The sequence below is a fragment of the Pectinophora gossypiella genome, chromosome 14 (assembly GCF_024362695.1).
Source record: "Pectinophora gossypiella chromosome 14, ilPecGoss1.1, whole genome shotgun sequence".
NCBI classification, from domain to species: domain Eukaryota; kingdom Metazoa; phylum Arthropoda; class Insecta; order Lepidoptera; family Gelechiidae; genus Pectinophora; species Pectinophora gossypiella.
The window spans coordinates 6,479,567-6,501,428 of record NC_065417.1 but is presented as its reverse complement, the minus strand read 5'-3'; the positions used below and the strand labels follow the sequence as shown (position 1 = coordinate 6,501,428).

Below are 21,862 nucleotides of genomic sequence, written 5' to 3'. Positions count from 1 at the left end.
ACTATGTTACCTACTGAATACTTTTGAGTTTGAGTACACTAAACTTTATTCTGTTATTCACTAACTAATCTGTTTTTCAAAAGAGTGGGTTATCTTTACAAAACATTCCCTGCGTTGTTATTTACTTAATGAGACAGAAAGAGGCTCGAGTGGGTAAGAGTTCGAGATACACATTATAGTTTTGCAATTTTAAGGCGGGCGGAAAAATTTCAACACCTATTTTATTGATGTGATCTAAGTTTTTAATATTTAGCAATGTTAATTACTTCCTAGATCGTGTAAAATTATAATTTTGTTCAACCAGCTTTTATCATTCATAGTAAACTAACGGTTTAATGTGCGATTCTAGGCTTAAGTACATACAAACTATCTAAGTGTAGAGTAGTAGACAAGTACATGCATATTTCGTGCTCCACAAAGTGCCACAGCCGGCTAGACACTCGTTTACAACCTGATACCTATTTCCTAGTTTACACCATTTGCAGTGTCAACAGCTCGCTATCGTGCAATCTGCTGCTTTCTCCGAGAATAACAAGCGTTATCTAGTACGTGTAAATAACGGGCTGAAATATATGCGCCGGCGCAGGGCACGGGGCGCGGGTCAGGCCATACGATGCTGTCACAAGGGATACAGCGATAATGGCCTAATGAGCATAAGATCACGATTCCCAGCATGCTATGTGGATAAACATATCATAACTGTGCACTTATATCGCACATTTCATCGCCAACTACTAGGAATTGCACGTATCTTCATCGCGGGTCGTAGGGCCTACGCCAACAGTCTACACGGAACCAGCTGTAATCGTTTGTAAACGGTTTGATGCGTCACAATCGTTATTCTTACTAAAAGGAACATTGAACCATATCCGAATGCAGTTGAAGCGATTGGTTTTTTGTAGATTTATTTACCTGCGTGCTACCCATAAGAATACCGGCTCTAAATCTCGAAAAAAATGTAACCGTCACGTATTTGGACCGCTTCGTAAGTCTAGTCATAATATATGTTCGCACAGGCATAATTTCTGTAAAAAAGATTCTAATAAAGCCAAAAGTTCGACAGACAAGTAAACAGATAAGTGTTGATACACGATTTAATTGCAATGATTTAGTTATAAAGTAATTAGATAAAATTGTAAACAAAAACAAGCAATGCACGTTTATTGCTGCTTACCTACTGAGGGCAAAGATTACGATAATATCAATTACTACGTTAATAATAATGCTAGTAAACAAGCATATAGCGGCGAAGCAAACTTTAATCTACAGATAAATACTTACCTAAACGCAAATTCCAGTAAAAAAAGTATAAATGTGTGCAATGGAAAGTTTGTAAGAAAAAGGCAAAATAAGTGTATAAAAATAACAGTTCTATACGATAGGTGTTAAATGTTTACACATTTCAATTTATTTCTGAACGTCACAGATAAGAAGTGTAGGTAGATATGGTACATATTTAATAATATTTTTATTACTTTCAATCAATTATGTGCAGTTTCGACTTATGAATAAGGTTTAAAACCGTTCAGAGGCCAGGAGTCGTGTAGAGAAAGAAATGCGTTGATTGGCAAGGACAGTAAATCACGTTAATGATGAATAATGGAGGGTCATGCGCAGACTGTGATTGTGGCCGGATACCGGCGGCAAGTCGGGCCGAGGGTGGACAAAGAACGGCTGTCAAATAGATAAAGAATAAAGACCTCCCTTTTGTCTATTGATCGTACTTGCCTACTCGATTTCCAATTAGTCTAGACAGTCACAGCGTCAAATTATTTCGTTTAGATTAAATAGTTTCTTATACCTCGTGGGTAATGTCAATGGCATTATTTGTAAGGCAGACTAAGAGTACTCTAAACCGGCGACGAAGATTTTGATGGGAGTGGAATTTAGTATGTGGGATTCCCTGGTCTCTGTCTACCGCAATGGGAAATAGGCGTGATCTTACGTATTTATAGAAATACGATAAATACACGTGTATATAATAATGTATGGTGCCGGTGATGCTGGCAGACACCAACTTAATTTTAATTCAATTTGACATTAAGTTATTATTCGTTTGTATCTACATCGGCATCAAAGTGTAATGAAAGTAAGTACTTTTAGGAATTCGCTAACAACATATAAAATGTATCTACAAAATAGAAAGCATGCTTAGATGCTTACCCGCAAATCCATATCATCGCAAACACAACCACATGCACAATTCCACCACGAACTATATATCGCCTTTAACAGTAACACGGTGAATATAATCTGTCTGTCTGTGTGTAGCGCAGCAGAGATGTGTCGCGTCGCGTACTGACTGACTCCCGCGCAGGACTCAGGATCCAAGGAACTTTCCCCCACCCCGCCACTCGCGATATCACATTTCTATTTATACATGGACTTATTGATATATTGTTGAAGGAACAATATTTATTTTATGGCGACATCTTGTGATCGAGGAGAGGTCGCGCTGTGAAAAAATACACTTTCTGCGAAGACCTACTTAATGGTCCTTGAGCTTGCCTTATATATATAGGTATTATATATGGTAATTCCGATTGTACACTGGAATAAACATGTAGTAATATCAGCTTTGTTAAAAACCTTTCATAACATGTGATAGTAACTAAAAATAAACTAAAAAAACACGCCTATTATGTCTGCATGTGACACTTGCCCTTAGCTAGGAGATAAATAATTTTAGTTTATAAAACCTTTAGTTTTTAATAATTCAATAATCGAATAAAAGTTCGGAGGTCGGGTTCCACTAACATTTACTAAAACAAAGATAAAAATCGTTTAGTTTATATAAAGTGTGCTAAGTACAAGACACGAGCAATACAGCACTCTCTCTCTCTCTTATCGCGGAGAGGTTAACGATTTTCGCATGGAAAAGTACAGTACGATTACAGTTGTGGCAAATAAAACAATGTCACATTATCTATAAATAGTAGGTCGTACTCAGTGATTCCAGTTCCCGGGAATGTTTCCAAAGTGGGAATATTCCCGTTGTAAAAACTTTTTAATAGTAAGAACACTGACTGCTTTTCGTTTTTAAATTGTTCTTTCTTGTACTCTGATCTTATCTGCCTAAAGGTTAGGTAAGGTAATAAAGCTCTTAAAGTTTCGCGCCTTTTTACTGCCGGGAACGTTCCAAAACTGGGAATATTCCCTGGAACGGCACGTCTCTAGTGGTACTGCAGGCGATGGGCGGCGGCGGTGACGCGAACATTTGGCACACGCATTTATTTTCGCATGCAACGATACGATATCCGCGATAAAATGCGTTTTTATACGTTCGTTAGCCGACATTCCAAACAAACAAGTTCGAGAATCAACGTGTTTTTACTCATAAGACGATATTTATTTGGCTAGAAACATCCGTCCAGATTTATAGAATGAGTATGGTTTCATATAAAAACAAACGCTCTTTCGCATACATCGACGCGAGCTTCACACACACTTATATTCTGTTCGTTAATCAGAAATGCAAACACGAAAACGCAAAGTTAAAACGCTCTCTATCCTGTTCAAGATCGTCTAGAAAAATCGACGGAAGTTTTATTACATACTTGTTCGAATCAGCTATATAGTGTATTCTTAGCCTGTGTAGTGACTTCGTACCAAAGCTTCGTACGCATTAGAAATGCTGTTAAACAATTAGTACTTACCCATCATAACGCCATTAGGCGCGGAAATTACACCTTGCAAGCCACAACCTTCTAATATTGTGAAGAAAAGCATACCTACAGTTAAAACTGACCGAGGTATAAAGTATAATGATAAAATATTAATATTAAATGAATTATATCGAAAATATAACATCCGGTTTATTGCATGCGTCTATCTGGACGGAAAAAGAAATACCCACATTTCAAGCACGTTGAAAACTCATCTCTTTACATCGGTCGTATTGAGAGGATGATTCAGACCATGATTCTGAGTTAATCAAGTGGAATTTTCCGCCGAATCTCGCTTGATATCAACTCAGAATCATGGTCTGAATTACCCATCAAAATTTTCGTTACGATGTCAATATTTTGTATTGTTGATTAGTCTCGGATGGTATTCACTACTTGGCCGGACAGATGGGAAACGCTGAGGACTCTCAGCCAGACGAAAACGAAGGACGAAACCCGACTTGTAGTAATGTTATGTACTACTACATAACGTCTCATAACGTATTGATTGCAAGAGTGTCGTATAAACATAGATACGCCCAACATAATAGAACTACACGGGTTCTTTATAGTATAACGTTCCTTGGGGTAGGCAACAGGTAAGACGACCAATCGCTTAGTCTTGTACTAGCTATAAAGACAATTTTCTAAGCAACGCCCGATCTCAAGAATTCCGAAACTTGTAAGTCAATGCAAGGAATCAACGTTTTCAAACATGATATAGTAGATAAACGGGTCCCTACCAAGTCTGGGTATTATTCAATTTATCCAATTGAATATTTGGAATAACACTTAGAAATTCAATAGACATGCATTTAACAAACGTGGAACCTAATCCTAACATGCAATTCTTTAACAAGTAAATTCAAAAGTTTGCATTCCCAAGAAAACATCGTCGGTTCCCGAGGCGAACATTCAAAATGGTCGTTTTACCAATATTGGCTCGGTTGTGCAAAGTTTGGACAACTTCAATTAGAGGAATAAGGCATAAATAAGCTGTGTACTTGCCTCTCGCACATCGCACAAACACACTTAATGGACTCAAGGAGCAAATATTGGTAAAATGAGAGAAGTGCAAAGGTGTCAAGTGGCCGTTATGTGGCGACATGTCGTAAATCGATTACTGTTATCAGATTTGATTGTGGTTGATACATGTGAGGGTGTTGCCATGTACTTTATGTCATACCACACTGGTGCAGTATTACAGGCTTTTATTTACCGATACACTCATTGTCGTTTTATCGTGAAAAATTGTGTGATAGCAATGGTCGAGTCATTTGATCGTCATTATACCTAAAATTTGTCAAATTATTATTTTATTACCTTTGACTCACTCTGGCCTTGAAAGCACCCGGGTTATATGCATTCGGAAATACAGAAGACGGTAGAGAAGTCCACTCCCTAGCAGTGCGCATAATGAAGGACGATGCGAAGCGAATAGTTGATATATCCATCAAATAGGGATGGAACCCGGCCGTACGTATGGAAGTCCGAAGATAAAAGGGGGATGTTGGAATGAGCTCGTGTAGATCGCGGGCACACTCCCCGAAGTGCAGACTGTAGAATACCGACATGCTGTTATAGATTTTAACCTGCTCTTTCTGAATTTATAGCTAGGTAACTGATTATCGCAGAAGCATATATAAAAATAATTGTTGCTTGACATTTGGACCACGAACCAGAATTATGTTGCTACCTATAATGCTTCTCTTTATTTTGATCAGAACAATAACGGGTGGGAGATGTAAATGTGCCTGAGCATAAAAATAAGAGTCATTTATACCCAAAAACAAAGATAAAAGATGCATGTCTCTGTTATCCATGAAATGAGAAGATTAAACGAAGGAAAATCTGTACAGTTTTTGCGGAACGCAGTATGGAAAGTCGTCTCTACTTATCTTAAGGTTTTGTTGAGTACCAGTAAGAACCCCTACACTCTCTGTGTTGTACTTAGGTGGATCATTCTCATGTCTTTAAGTAATTAAAAAAAGAAGTCCATAGACATCAATTTTCAGAGTACCGATCGTGTTTCGTATGAATTGTAATTGTAAGGTCCATTGCCGAGGTGAACTAAATAGGTGGACCTCGGGATAGAAGGGCCCTGGTGTCAGGGTTGGCTGATGTTACTGCGTGAGTACGGTCACGAGCATTAATATATACACTTTGGTACCATTTCACATTAACTTTTTTGACTAATTGAACTGTAAGTCTCACTAAATGTCAAATATGTTAGTGCGACAGAGTCCTAAAGTGGGTACATTATATTGCTCATGACTGTACTAACTGTACTTTCTTCTGTACATTCTTGAATACCTTCGTCAGTGTAAGTCGTTGTCATTTCCTATCTATTTAAGCAAATTAAGCATCTAATGATAATTCATCTGTACGAGAATCATTAGGTTGTTTAGTTAGCATATAAATAACTGCACTACTATCTCCATATCTTGAAGAAAGTCACATTGTAACGCACGGAATGTGCATTATCGAGGTTTCGTGAAGCCCACACAGACGATATGTCGTGATGAATGAGGAACATTTTGTTATTAATTAGTTGCTTGTTGCATACAACTTACAAACACTGTGCTCACAAACTTTGATTAATTGTGTTTACGAGAGAATAAGTGACGAAATGACGCATACTTTTAATAATTAAGGACTTTCCAGGCAACGTTCCCCCAAAAAACTGTAGATGGCGCTGTACATTTTTGTCTTGGTTTAAACTTCTAATTTCATGGATAACAGACATATGCATCTTTTATCTTTGTTTTTGGGTATCAATAGTGACCCTTCTTATTACACCTAGGCACATAATTTTTGGACAATCAGTCTGTAATGTCCTAACCAAACTAGAGATCACAAAGTGATTTTTGTGTTCGAACCTGGGACCTCCGGATCGTGAGCCCAACGCTCAACCACTGGACCACGGAGGTCGTTACTAGGTAATAATGGGTGAAATAATTTTCTCACAAATTACATGTTTGGAAAACTAGCAAGTAGTAAGTAAGTAGGTAAGTACTTAGCAGTAGTCTAGTGTAGTTTCCAAGTGGTGTGTGTAAGGATTGTAGTAATAAACCAATCTCAGCTTCGAGACTGCCTTCACCCTAAGACATAAGTATCAATTATGTCTGTTACGATTAGACTATTGATGACTTTAGCAGACCGAATTTGATTTAAATAAATTACTTGTGGTTCTGCGTACCCCATTGGGTGGTACAAATAACATAGGTATACAGGTGCATGCGAAGAATTATCTAGACTTTAAATGATGGAACCTTGGGAAACCTAACTTCGTCATAAAAATATTTCTTATCTTTACGTCGCGTCGTGGCGCAGTCTAGGTATACATGACTAATCGCGTGTTTTTCTCTAAGTACCTAAACTTTGTAGTATGATGCGACATATAACTTTTACATGCCCTTGATTTATATAATTCATAAATGTATACAGACGTGCGCGCGCGCACACTCGTCAATAGAAACGTAGAAGTGGATGGTGGCGCGGTGTCGGGTGCGGCGGTTGACCGCACGTCTCAGATTCGAGTCTGACTCCCTCGACCTCAGTTATACAAACATTCGCGTTATGCTGCTTCCTTGCTAGTTCATACATTTATAAATTATTCTTTGGTCTATTATTTTCTAGTATTTACCCCGTTTATTACTAACCTAACCTACCTGGTGAAAATTAAAACGCCTGTTTTTTTTCCGTAAATTTCTGCCAGTTTAATTATTACTTGAGATTCTACCCAACCCATTAGGAATGTAATCTAATTAACCAAATTGGGAATATCCTTAGAAAGGTTTAGTGTGATCTTCTCTTAGCCGGCACGCGTGTAATTAATTAAACGATTCATTAATATAGAGGAAGTAACAAAATTTAATCAAGATGGAAACAAATGAAATTCAATATTGTCTGTGCTCACCTCGATGGGAAATAGGCGTGATTTATGTACTTATTTAAGAATCTAGGTCTCTCCTTCCAATCCTAAGGAAAAATCTGACCAATTTTAAATAATGCGAAGTCACATAATATATTAAAGACTTTGAAAGAGTGGTTGCGCTCTATTTTGTCCAAGATAGTTTATAATAAGTCTAACACAAATCCGTCGAACCTTTATACGGACATAATTAATATTTCCAACGCAGATAAGACACACCCAAAGCCAAGGCAAGACCAAAGTCTTGGCGTACCACAGACCCTACTCGCAGTAGACCTGCTTCCTGGTCGATGATAAAAAGCTTGCCCTCTGTAATTGAGCATAACGGGTTGTTCTATGAAACATGTTAACAAATAATTACTAATTACAGCTAACATCGTCAAGTTATAGAACCCGCTAGTAAGTTCCAACAGGTTACAAGGTATTTTCTGTAGCGTAGAGTGTAGGGGCGATAGATCACCAGCGGGCGGGGTTTGTAGCAAACATGCAGGTAGGCACTTGATTTATATACCAACTTACAAATATTGCGGCAGCATGTATTAGTATAAATTAATAATATATTTTTTTACGTGACTTATTGTAGATTTGCCGCAGATGGCATTAACTACTTGGTCAGAAAATTAATAATCTTCTTCTCATAATAATCTTCTTGTCAGTATATCACTTATTAGAGTTAAACGAAATTATAAACGCGCATGTGTTGCATAGGTATTAGGTACGTTTATCAAAACACTCGAGAGGAAGAATTCAATATAATTTCCAAAATATAACTGTAGATATTTGACATATTTGTGAAAAAAAGGCAATGGCGGTCGGTTATTATTCTATTATCTCTGGTTGAATTACCTAGCAGTGCGCGCGCAGATATAGAAAGAGCTTTCGCGCCAAGCGCCAAACAGCCTAATATTAATAATATACGAAGCTTACAATTGTGTATTTATAATGAAAATTAATGAAAAAATATAATTTTATAAAATGAAATGTTTATTTATAAGATTTTAATACCATTTTTAAAAATCTACTAATAAGAGGGACTAGTCCCTATTGTGATAATATTACAGCATATGGTGTTTTATGCAAGTAAAAACGGCGCAATAAGAGCTGCTTGACGACCAAGTGTCTTGAAACATTATGTACGAACTCCTCTACTGTACTATTGAATGAAGATAACCGCGAATACCGAGACATGCGATATCAACATGTTCCAAAGGACCAAAACTCTTTGCCTTTCAAATATCCTTGTTATCGAGACAGACAGTGCAATACAAATTTAAACATGATCTATGCTCAATAGACAATGCTAATAAGAAAAGCTGCTCGCGAGCCAACAGAATCAATATTGACTTGATATTGATACCAATCATCGAATCCAAAGAATGATGACACTATGTGTGATATCGTGGTCCACGATATCACACTTAGATTACTCAGGTATAATTATAGCATTAAACAATCAATACTGGGATTCCCGTAAATTGCAACACTATCTATCAGAAACGTAAAAAAATAATACTTAATTTTCCTCAAAAGATATCTTAGCCAATGGCTCATACAATAACTCTGTTGACCAGAACTTTTTAAACAACTTCAAATTCTATGGTGTAATAACTTATTACTTATTACTAATAAGTAACGACTTAATATAATATGTTACTAATGTGTAACGGTTCCATTATAATACTTGTAACATTATAACATTATACTAGTTATTATAACGTTGCAGTGGATCATGTTAGAATTCCCTTTATTCTTCCCAGAATTTGCGTAGGTACCTACCTATATTTTTGTTTAACTACTTGGCCGGAAAAAAACGAGAGCGCTAAGGCCTCTCACCCGGTACAACATTTACGACAACAGGCCTGAGGTACTTAATTGGGCGCAAACTTCGGCTCGGGCGTCGTCTGAGAGGATAATATTTAAAAGAATTAATCGACCCTAGTGGGTCGATAGCGATAACCGCTGAATGAGGGAAATCGTCGACCACGCCGACGGGTCGGTATACTAATTGGCTGCCTTTATGGCTAGAGTAATCGGGTCCTCGGGATCGTATATTACGTCCTTCGGACGCCGATACTTTTCTATACCGTCCCTAAGCGGGATGTGTTCGAAAGCCGCAAAGCTCTACCAGGTTTTTTTTTTTAACGTGACTTATTGTAGATTTGCCGCAGATGGCATTAACTACTTGGCCGGGTCTCTACCAGGGGATGTAGGTACCTTCAAAAGAGGCTGTAATAATAAAATAATAATATACAAAGAGCTAAGGAGGTAATGTCAGATGTCCTTAAATGATTAACTGTCCCTACAGCTGTCGGGACGAATGAATGTTACCCGGCGCAGGCGCACCGCGACCTCCGACAATAAATTTAAATACGAATTGTTCGGGCACAACCCAGTCGGGGTGCTTTCCTGTTCATTGTTCCACTGTATACTTTACACAAGCAGAGTCAACGTTATACTGCTCATGGGGTCATGTTACTCGTTACATGGCCATTATATTTATTGTTTTGCTTATAGGTCCTTCCTACTGGGTTTTGTGCCACTTACTTATATGCATCCAAAAGCAGTTTCGTCCGGAGGTATATCTACCTATCTACATTAAGTTAGAGAAAAAAACAAAAGTTGTAAGAGAATAAACAAAAGAGTGCACCAACCATACCAACCACATGTTAATGACCTCGTCTACGAATTCAATATGATAGCTGTGAAAATTAACTATCCATTTTTACGCTAAAGTACTTACTTATAATAGAAGTAAGTATAATTTTCATCAATACTTCAAGTACTCAGTTTACTTGTACGCATACATTAAAAAATACCTCAATTAGCGGCATGCTATGATGGCTTATGACAAAAAAAAAATATACGGTCGAATTGAGAACCTCCTCCTTTTTTGAAGTCGGTAATAAAATTGCAATTCGCGCCGTCGATGTATTGAGAAATTAATACAAAACTTGATCTTCTTATGGTGTGGGTTATGAGGTACCTGACATGGCTCATGTAACGACTACATACTTACGTCAGTAAGTAGTAACCGGGACCAACAGCTTAACGTGCCTTCCGAAGCACGGATCATCTTACTGTCGGATAATCAGGTGATCAGCCTGTAATGTCCTAACCAAACTAGGGATCACAAAGTGTTTTTTGTGGTATGTCCCCACCGGGATTCGATCCCGGGGCCACCGGATCGTGAGACCAACGCTCAACTACTGGACCACAGAGGCCGTTACAAAAAAAAACCAACAAAACTTGATGAACACTAGAAAGTACCAGCTGTTTACTCTATTTGATGGGCGGGACAAACGTCACAACCATCATAATGCAAACACAATAATAATAATTGGAATAATGCAAAGCCAAATTAAGCACTTAGACATTTAGGCGTCTGTATCGTCTTTATGAAACTAAATCAATGAATGAATGTATCGATCATTAACAGTTAACGTAGACAACGACCTTTGTCTAGTCAGGAATATTCCACTCAAAATATATTTGTCTTAAGTTATCTAATGTAAATACGTTACCAGACACCGGGTCGGGACGTGCTGTGCGTTTACTTTATTATTTTGTAGTGAATTCTAATCCAGGGTCAATTGGAAGAGCATAATTAGTTCAGGAGATAAGCTCTAGGCACCTACTACGTAGCAAGGTAATATGAATGTAAACAGAACGATTGAAACGCTTCGTATTTCTTGACACTTGTCTCGAAATCTTTGACGTGTAGGTAGGTGTATATGTAAAATGTATCAAAACTATTCAAAACCACTCAGGCAATCCTTTCCTATATATAACACTAGCGACCCGCCCCGGCTTCGCTCGGGTGGAATGCTAAAAAACATAAATTATTTACGACAGCACATTAAAAACCACAATAATAACAATATTTCTCCACTATTTAATGGATCTTATTATACATATAAACCTTCCTCTTGAATCACTCTATCTATTCAAAAAACCGTATCAAAATCTGTTGCGTAGTTTTAAAGATTTAAGCGTACATAGGGATATAGTGACAGAAAATGCGAAAAAAATTTGTTTTATAGTATGTAGTGATTAATCACTTGAGTTCTAAAATATACTTAGTACCGTGGTAGCCCAGTTGGTTCTCTCAGCTTACCTTTCACTTTGATGTTCCAGCAAAGGCCAATTTGTTTTCAAATTCATGTTTGGATCATAAATGATTATCACGTGCTCAGCAGTGAAGGACAACATCATGAGGAAACCCACATCCCTGAGAAATGCATTTTCGGAGGTATGTGACCTAACCTGTATTGGGCTGGTTTTGGGTTGGAAGGTCAGACATGCAGTCGCTTCTGTAAAAAAACCTGACCTGTCAAATCTTCAAGTTAGGTAAGTGGATCCTGTGAAAAACGGGATAATGTTAGATGATAAAGTTCCTAGAAATACACTTAAGTACATGAATAATTGAATATATATAAGGTTTTATCTGCTCTTTACCCTACATAAAACCTTTCCAAACAAAACAAAAGCAAAATCGAACATTACCAAGCTATATTATGTACAGCAATTAAAGCTAAAGTACCTACTTACGTGCCTAATTTACTCTCTATGACAGCTATTGACAAACAAACTAAGAATTATTGTAACTAATGGCACATGCGATTAGGCAAAATACTACCTGTCCTGTCCGTATTATTACCCTAGAAAATTAATATACTAACGATTAGCAGTTGTTTGTTTATCTACTGTTTAGCTATAAACTAAATGTGATACACTGGTACCTAATCGGGTGGACACAAACTATGTAAACCCATTTTTAGTTTAAAAGCTCTTTAGTTCCGTCGTTCACTTAAAATAAGTTCAAGAAAGAGATAGAGCTACTTTTAAACCGTTTAAATTTTTAGCCTGTCAAATTGAGTTTTTTTCTAACGAATATTACGACATTTACTGCATGAGCTACATAGGCAAAACATACATAAAGTACGGTTAGTTTCGATTTGAGTTTCTGTCGGGTTTTTAGGGTTCCGCAGCCAAACGGAAAAAACGTAACCCTTATGGATTCATCATGTCTGTCTGTCCGTCCGTCTGTCCGTCCATATGTCACAGCCACTTTTTTTAATAAATAATAAACTATATTTATTTCCGGGTGTTAGATATAAGTACTACTTAGTATTATCTGTACCGTCCCAGATCAACGAGTTAGGCTATATTCCCCGCAACAGGGCCTAATATCTAAGTACATCTAAAACTGTTAAGATATCATGTTTACCTAATAATACCTATTACATATGTTTACAGATCGTCCACTCGGATTTCTCAGTTATAAAAGAGTTGAGAAAAGCTGCCGTCGTGTATGACATGAATACCTACCTAAATAAAATAGTAGCAGGTACTTACCTACCTTAAATCAGGACGAACACCGAATCAAGTAAGTAAATCGAATAAAGAGGTGAATCGTTTATTCTTTCTTGCGCAACTTGCCATTAGTAGGTATATTAGTGACCAAGTAGGGTTCTTTTATTCATGATACTCGAAATCCCAGTAAAGAAATCATTCGGCTGCCAAATTTCTGCCCTTTGTGATGAATGAAAGCTACTACCTATTTTTACGTGACTTATTTGTACATTTGCCGCGGATGGTAACTACTTGGCCGGAGGTGCTAGAACCAAGCCATCAATCCACTCGCATATAAACATTAAAAAAAAATTCCAACCAGTGTAAGATTATAAACACGACCTATAATTTCAAGTGCATATAAAGAATATAGAAAGTCATGAGTTTAGCCGGCAGCTAGGCGGCTGCGCAGATCAGCTGATCGGGACATAGTTGGCAGGCGGTGTGACAGCAACTGCCAAAGTACAAAGCGGGACTTCCTAGCACCCGGCGAGCGTGGGCGGGCAGGTGTAGCAATTTGCTCTTACATAACACTGTACGGGGATTCACGCCGCTTACGGTACGCTGCAACCAAGTTCTAATTCATACTGCAGTAAGTACTACAAAAATAATTTTATAAAAATAACGTTTTCGAATTCTATTCTCCTCATATCAAAAAACCAACAATTAATTATTAATTTATTTTTTATTATTATTTTATAAGTATTATTGTTTTAATATCAGTTAGTGTTACGTGCACTAAAGAAGCAGTGTGAAATCATAGGATGAACAAGTAGTTGTGAAATGTACGCGGGACATCTTTATTTAGCATAATATCAATCTTATTTTGGACTACGGTGCTAATATATAAAACTGCTGAAAATGAGACTAAGCAGGTACTAGTTACATATGAAATACCTACCTGTATCAAAAAAATAGAGAATGCTATTCAGTACAGAACAGATTAGCATTCAATAGAAAGATTCAATTTAAACCAAACACGGCCACCGAAAGAGTGTAAACGAGCCATTATAGTCGTTTTAGTAACCGTTAGATGACTGCGCCTGCGCCGAGTAGGAGGACAACGACTTCAAAGGCACAAAGTTATATGGACCGGAAAAGCACAGTAAAATTGTAATTCGCTGGCCGTCTATTTTCTCGTGATAACATTGTTTTAGTTAACTAGTACCATGGACCAAAGACAGAAAATTTCTTGGACTTTTCAACTTCTTAAATCCAAAAATACAACTAAAATTAAGTGAAAAATGCTTTTATTGCATATATGTTATAGTATAAATTAGTAGTTTGGCAGTCTGCCCGGAATTAATCCAATATTATACCGGCTTTGGAGACACAAATAAAGAAGTAAGTAAACGGTAAAACAAATATTTGCTTCGCTAGTGTGTTTTTTGATCAGTTAGTTCAGTTTCAACAGTGGCTGCAAGTTGTCTTTGATTACTTGTGGCTCTGCCCACCCCATTTGGGATTACGGGCGTGAGTTTATGTATGTATGTATGTATGTAGTTCAGTTTCTACATTCATATGTATGCATGTTATAAAACATTCTCAAGACACACACACACACCTGATACATAAACATAAACAGCCTATATACGTCCCACTGCTGGGCACAGGCCTCCCCTCAATCAACCGGAGGGGGTATGGAGCATACTCCACCACGCTGCTCCAATGCGGGTTGGTGGAGGTGTTTTTACGGCTAATAGCCGGGACCAACGGCTTAACGTGCCCTCCGAAGCACGGAATCATCTTACTTTTTCGGACAATCAGGTGATTCAAGCCTGAAAAGTCCTTACCAAACAAAGGACAGTCTCACAAAGTGATTTCGACAATGTCCCCATCGGGAATCGAACCCGGACCTCCAGATCGTGAGCTTAACGCTCTAACCCTCAAGACCTGTATTAATAAATAAATAATCTGAATCAAAAGTTTCGAACTCCGACTATAATTAAAATCAAGTACTTATTTAGGGCATCGTAAAAGAAACACGATATTTAAAATACGATAGATAATGAAGCAAGTGGATTATAAACGTGAAAGTAGAATGATGAATGAAGCTATCAAATCGAAAATATACGGACACGCCTATGAATACGAATGTATCACAAGTGGATAGATGAATTTAAGTAAGTATTTGCAACGTTTTATCTAGACGTATTTGTCCATTCGAAAGATACAGAAAGACCCATGGTTTCGGTCATTCAGCAGATAAATAGATTACTTATTAAGTAATTTTAAATTAATTGTCTTTACTGTAAATTTGTGACGGCCTCTGTGGTCGTCGTTAAACGTTGGACTCACGGTCCAGAGGCCCCGGGTTCGAATCCCGGTGGGGACATATCACAAAAATCACTTTGTGCTCCATAGTTTGATTAGGACATTACATGCTGATCACCAGATTGTCCAACAGTAAGACGATCCGTGCTTCGGAAGGCACGTTAAGCTGTTGGTCCCGGTTACTATTTACTGATGTAAGTGAGTAATCCCCACCGAGATTCGGATCCTGAACCCAACGCTTAACCGCTAGATCACGGAGGCTGTTAGGACTTAAGAATAGGAGTACCCCATACGTTTTCATAAAGGTAGGTCTACAAATGAGTTTATAAGACGTGTATTCAACGTATGTACTTCTTGGAACACAAAACTTCATGTATGTTGGTTAGTGCTCGTGAACATTAAGAATGTTGACGTAATTTTCCCGTCATCTCTCCTAAATATATCCATTGAAAATAAACATGTAAAGGCTGGATCGTAAAATTGTTCCAGATACATCAGATAGGTACGCAACTACCTAGAATAGAATAAAATTATAATATTATCAATGAAGATAACGGCCTTCATGGTCCTGTGGTTTGAGCGTTGGGCTCATGATCCGGAGGCCCCAAGTTCGAATCCCGGTGGGGACATATCACAAAAATCACTTTGTTATCCCTAGTTTGGTTAGGATATTACAGGCCGATCAAGTGATTGTCCGAAAGTAAGATGATCTGTGCTTCGGAAGGCACGTTAAGCTGTTAGTCCCTATTTACTGATGTAAGTAAGTGACCGTTACATGAGCCATGTTAAGGGCCTTTGGCGTCTGAATAGTAACCCTGACACCAGGATTGATAGGGTTGGTATTCCACCTCACAACCCACACAATAAGAAGATCAATGAGGATTAAATGAGGTTGTATATAAGAGGGATCAGAACTTATAGTGTATTTTGTTAAAATAAACTTGATTTGTGATAACCCTGTTCACATAACGCATGACTTACATCTCGTGGAGAATTAGTGTTTCGAATCCTGTCTAGGGCTCAAAACTACTAAATTCGACTTTATGAGTTTGTATTATAGATAATTGATATCACGTAGTGTCCAGTATTTGTGGCCTGTTACATGGGACTTAAACATAGCTGGAAAGGAGTGGGTGTACTATAGGTACTACACCCCCTCCCCTACCAACCCCTTTAGGGATACAGGTGAGGTGATGTTATGTGTTAAAATAAACAGATTTAACCAGCGTGTGCGTTGGATAGGTAAGCGATGGAATCCGTTAAGCACTAGTTGATACTTATAAGACCAACTTTTATGAGACCTTCTAAATACGATAGTATTTTTCGTTTTCCTCTGTACCCCTTACCGGGTGAGAGCCTTCAGCGCTCCCCATTTGTCCGGCCAAGTAGTTAATGCCATCTGCGGCAAATCTACATCAAAAAAAGAATCTGTACCCCTTAGGACAAAGCACATTAAATATGTCCGACATGATTTTAAATACGTTTTTGCATACACGAGTCTGTAAACGCGCCGTGACGAGTGTAAGCAAATGCAAAATTCTTCTTTCTTTGGAGTCGATCCAAAATAACAAACTAACAGGATTTGGGTCTGGCATATTTTTAACATTTTCGTCGCGTCCAATTTAAAATTATATTGTATCATATACCTATGTTTGTATAAGTAGGTACTTATAAATAAAAGTTCTTTGTTCCTTTGCTGCCAACTTCAATATCGTTAAGGAAAAGTTTGAATAATTTAAACCAACTTACAAATATTATCGTTAGATGATTGATTTAAGCCGTTAGGCCATTGGTCCCGGTTACTACTAACTGATGTAAATGAATAATCGTTACATGAGCTATGCCAGGGGCCTTTGGCGGCTCAATAATAACCCTGACACCAGGGTTGATAGGCCTGGTATTCTACCTCACAATCCACACGATAAGAAGACTGTTTTTAATAAATAAAGGGAAAACCGTGTAGGTACCTATTACATGACTATCTCTATGACTCACTGCTGGGCACATGCATCCTCTGGGGCATACTCTTTTTTTTTTGGTTCATTCATGTTTTTTTTGTTTGTCCCCATCGGGAATCGAACTCGGAGCCTAACAGCCACTAGACCACGGAAGTTATTATTATGTGCGATTATTCAGAACGTAGGTAGGTTGGGTCTTACTTAGGTACTTTCTCTATCGATGTTATAAAAAGCAGACAGTTTTATCGATATGTTTATTAATAACCATAAAAAAAATATTAACATGAGGTATGTTTAATGCATTATTTTTATCCTTTAGTGAGACACAACAGGCCAAATAGGGATAAATAGAACATAAAAAAAAGTTTTGTACGTAGTAACTTCACCTTCTTTTTTCGGTTGCCTCAGATTAGATGGCATTAACTACTTGGTCGGGCAAACGGGGAGCGCTGAGGGTTCTCACCTAGTAACTTATCATCATACAGAGCAACGATGTATTGTAAGATAAAATTATACGTACAAAACAAATGCTGCGAGTTAGTAAATTATTTTCCTCATTAACTCTGTATACCTATTCTAGTAAGGAACCCCCTCCGGTTGATTGAGGAGAGGCCTGTGCCCAGCAGTGGGACGTATTCATATTATTATAGGCTGTTTATGTATTCCAGTAAGGACATCATCTCCCTAGCATTATCGTGTTTTTTACGGGGTCCGCTTACCCAACCTGAAGATTTGACAGGTCCGATTTTTTACAGAAGCGTCTGCCTGTCTGACCTTCCAACCCTCGAAGGGATAACCAGCCCAATACAAGTTAGGTCACATACTCCCGAAAATGCATTTCTCGGGAATATCGGGTTTCGTCACGATGTTTTCCTTCACCGCTGAGCATGTGATAATCATTTATGATCCAAACATGAATTCGAAAACAAATTCAACAATCATTGGTTTAAGCCTATGCTGGATTTGAACCTGCGACCTCAAAGTGAGAGCAGCAAACGTTCTACCAACTAGGATACCACGGGTCATAATATTCCAGTAAACACATTGATCTTAAATAGGAATGCGCTTAAAAAACTGTACCCAATATCTCCGATAATCTTTCCCATAGGCGCTCAATTCAGTTTATGGGGTCGCGATCCGGTTTCTTACGACAGGAGTCTCGTGTATTGGTGGGTGATAATGAGATTTTTATGAGAGATTCGAAATGAGACCCTCTATTAGACGCACATAGCAACACGATACCTATCGACACACCTGCGGCAGGCAAATATTTTTTTATTGTTAACAGGGGGGTTAAAAAGGCTGCATCGAAGCAATTTGCGCACATAAAAGTAAGTGCGCAATGCACAGAAATGTCAAATAGATGATGATAGATGGAGATGGAAAGGCACGATTACCAGTAGTTTTTAGTATTAGGTAGGAGATACCCGTTACAGGGAAAGCAGTCGAAAAGAAATTAACACAAGGAGTAGAAGAGGCCGCGGCTTTTTATCAAAGTTTTATTCACAACTATACACGTACACTACATAAAGTACAAAATTTAAAAAAATATATATCTAGTTAGGTATCGAAATTTAATAGGTGTACCTACCAGAAGTATACAACTACCTAGATACCGCGTTTCAAACAAAAATGCGACGAAAACTTGGCGCTTTTTTGTTGAGCGGCTGATATTCAATGAATTCAATCTACGGTAGTTGTTTATCCATGTAACATTGAATAATCACAAGGAGAAAGCTTTATCAGGATTATAGAGTAAATACATTTCGTCGATGGAGTATTAAGATCTTATCTTTGACATGCTTAGGTACGTCAATTTTGTTATCACTTTATTTACTACACTATAATAATATAATTCAAACACATTCCAAAGCCTCAAACCAAACAGATGTATTTATTTTTGCCGCGAGTGCCGCGACTTATCAATTTGCCTGGAATGGTGTTCGCTACTTGGTCAAACAAACCAACAGACAGTTGTCTACCAGTAGTTTTAGCAATAATCCATATAATAGATTCATGAATCACACACGGGAATTTGCACACAAACGGTTCTTAGCGGGGACTGGAAAGCTCCAGGCTTTGTTGAAATTATGCAGCTGGTAAGCAGGACCGGACTAAATTATACTATTTACTTCTACAAGCTACAGGGATTGGGTATCCGTCTACATCCGGGCAAGTACCTATTGAAAGCAAATCTACGAAAGGTAAAAACAAATTTCATAAACTTTCATCTTGCTCGTTTTAACGGCCTCCGTGGTCCAGTGGTTTGAACGTTGGGCTCACGATCCGGTGGTCCCATGTTCAAATCCCGGTGGGGAGACATCACGAAAATCACTTTGTGATTCCTTGTTTGGTTATAGGACATTACAGGCCGATCACCAAATTGTCCGAGAGAAAGATGATCCGTGCTTCGGAAGTCACGTTAAGCCGTATTTTGTTGTGTCTAGCTGTTTTATTCATTTAGCCTACTGGTTGTCGGAAAAATGTAAAAGTTAGAGAAATAAAACTTAGAAGTTAGTAAAAGAAATGTTATCTGCGATTTTATTAGTTAGTTATTTGACTGCAGGGGCACAATATAGGAATATTGTGTACCTTTCGGCCTGGCCCACTCTGGCCTGTATTTTACCCCTGGCAACCCGGCATGAATGCCACATAAACCAAATGGCCGCACTTGAACTGCGCCGGCGCAGTAATTGATTCTGTCGATATCAATCATATACAACACTCGCTCCAGAATCCAGAGGGCAAAAACTAGACTCCTAGGTGGTCCGTCCACCGTCGTCAGTGGTAGTCAACACGAAGAATTTGTTTGGAATTCAAAAATAAATGCTGAATAACTTACGCTCAGCTGCTTATTGATTTACGATACGCATTTCGGAGATTATGAATATTGTGATGCTGTATTGTTCTTTCTTAATGCCAGATTAAAATCAAAGTCAAAATATTTTATTGAATAACTATAGGTAATTACCGGACCTGTCAAATTTAAATTTATTTTAATTTTGCTTCTATGCTGTTCTGGGAGCATATAAAAAACATAGAACACGTTCAGCTGCTTGTCTTCCCGGGCATGTCGTAAAAACCGACAGAGGGATTGTGTCCTCTAACATGATGGACTAATGTTATGGGCGATAGGCTGATCCCTTATCACCATAAGGTTCATCATATCCATCTTTGGACTTCGTATCAACAGTGGCTGCAAGTTGTCTTTGATTACTTGTGGCTCTGCCCACCCCATTAGGGATTACGGGCGTGAGTTTATGTATGTATGTATGTATGTCAAATTTTCAGCTTAGGTAAGCGGACCCTGTGAAAAACGGGATAATGCTAGGGAGATTATGATGAACTAATTATAGATAAATTATAAACAACGTCCGCTGTAGTCAACCCCTCTAGAAGTGTTCAATAATCAGAGCAACAATAAATAATTATACATTACAATCTTAAAGCAACAAAAGCATTTACTGCTCTTTAAGACTTCAGATATTTCAATAAAGATTGGAAACCTTTAAAGTCAGGTAGAGAAATCGGAATTCAATGAAAAATATCCACTTCAGTGAAGTAGCGGAAAGACATGGTTAACATAGTCGCTGACCTGTTATTACGGGGAAGGCAGCGTCAATTTGTGAAAATTGTTATCGCCCCAGGCAACATTAAGCTGTCTTATCTATTACCTGATAACTGTAAAAATGGATGAATAGACATTGGAAAGTAATTGCAGAGATATGGAGAAGACGATTTATTTTCATTTGTTCATGGTATTTGTAAAGCTTTTCTAGATCGGCTATTTGAGACTGGAACTGGAAAGCGCGCATTTAGCATTTTGTCTTCATCATCACTAACTCAAGAGCCACGCTCTTGACGGTGTAGCATTCTCCATCCTACTTTTTTTGGGAAAAATAGGGCAGTGGTTTCTCTCTTGCCTTCCGCCCCGAAGTGCTCTGTTTGACGCGAGTGTGATGGCGCCCAGAGTACCTAGTCATTTCGTCTTACAAAGAAATTAATTCTGTTTATTTATATATTTGCAATTTTTACATAAAACTAAGTGTGTCATGTCAAACAAATGTCAAATAGCATTACCTCTTGCTTTAGAATTTGATGGAATGGTCAATGTTGCCTTTTAAACCTCCGATTTAGAAAAACAGCTGTTAGGTCGTTGACTTTAGTAGACTACGACGTCGAGACGGAGTTTAGCATTCCAGACAGGTTCCAGACTTATATCCACTGTGACTAGCTTCTCCCACTCGCACCCGATGGCTAAAAATAGATTCATAGAGAATGACCGTTAAAGTGCATCTATTAATAAGATACTCCGAACAATTATTATTATCTGAATGAATCCGTCTTTAACTCTATTATTGCCTTTATGGATATAATGCGATTACTAAATGTCTGATTTAGGTACCCATAAATATACCTAACTAGAATTGAAACAATTGTTTGTTTTTAAAATTATAGCAAAAGGTAAGAAGCAAGAGACTTCGGAATATCTTGAAAACGCATTTCTCCAACTTACTCTTTGATTAATTGTGGCTCTACCCACCCCATTAGGGATTACAGGCGTGAGTAACAATGGTATGTGTATGTACTAACAAAATAACTAGCTTATTTAAGTCATCATCACTAATTTAAGAGCCACGCTCTTGTCGGTGTAGCATTCTCCATGCTACTTTTTATAA

The 21,862-nt window shown here is 38.0% G+C and overlaps 1 protein-coding gene across 2 annotated transcripts in view; it reads right to left on the bottom strand.

Moving 5' to 3' along the window:
- LOC126372300 (glycogen-binding subunit 76A) overlaps window positions 1-21,862 on the bottom strand; it is a 67,125-nt gene that overhangs the window by 40,676 nt on the left and 4,587 nt on the right. The window contains exon 1 of one of the 2 annotated variants that reach the window (XM_050017990.1): window positions 2,164-2,289. The exons of the other annotated variant lie outside the window; for it this stretch is intronic. Coding sequence (XP_049873947.1) covers window positions 2,164-2,175 — 12 coding nt within the window. The 5' untranslated portion in view covers window positions 2,176-2,289. Of the gene's footprint in view, window positions 1-2,163; window positions 2,290-21,862 lie in introns of those variants that run through there. 2 annotated transcript variants of the gene reach the window in all.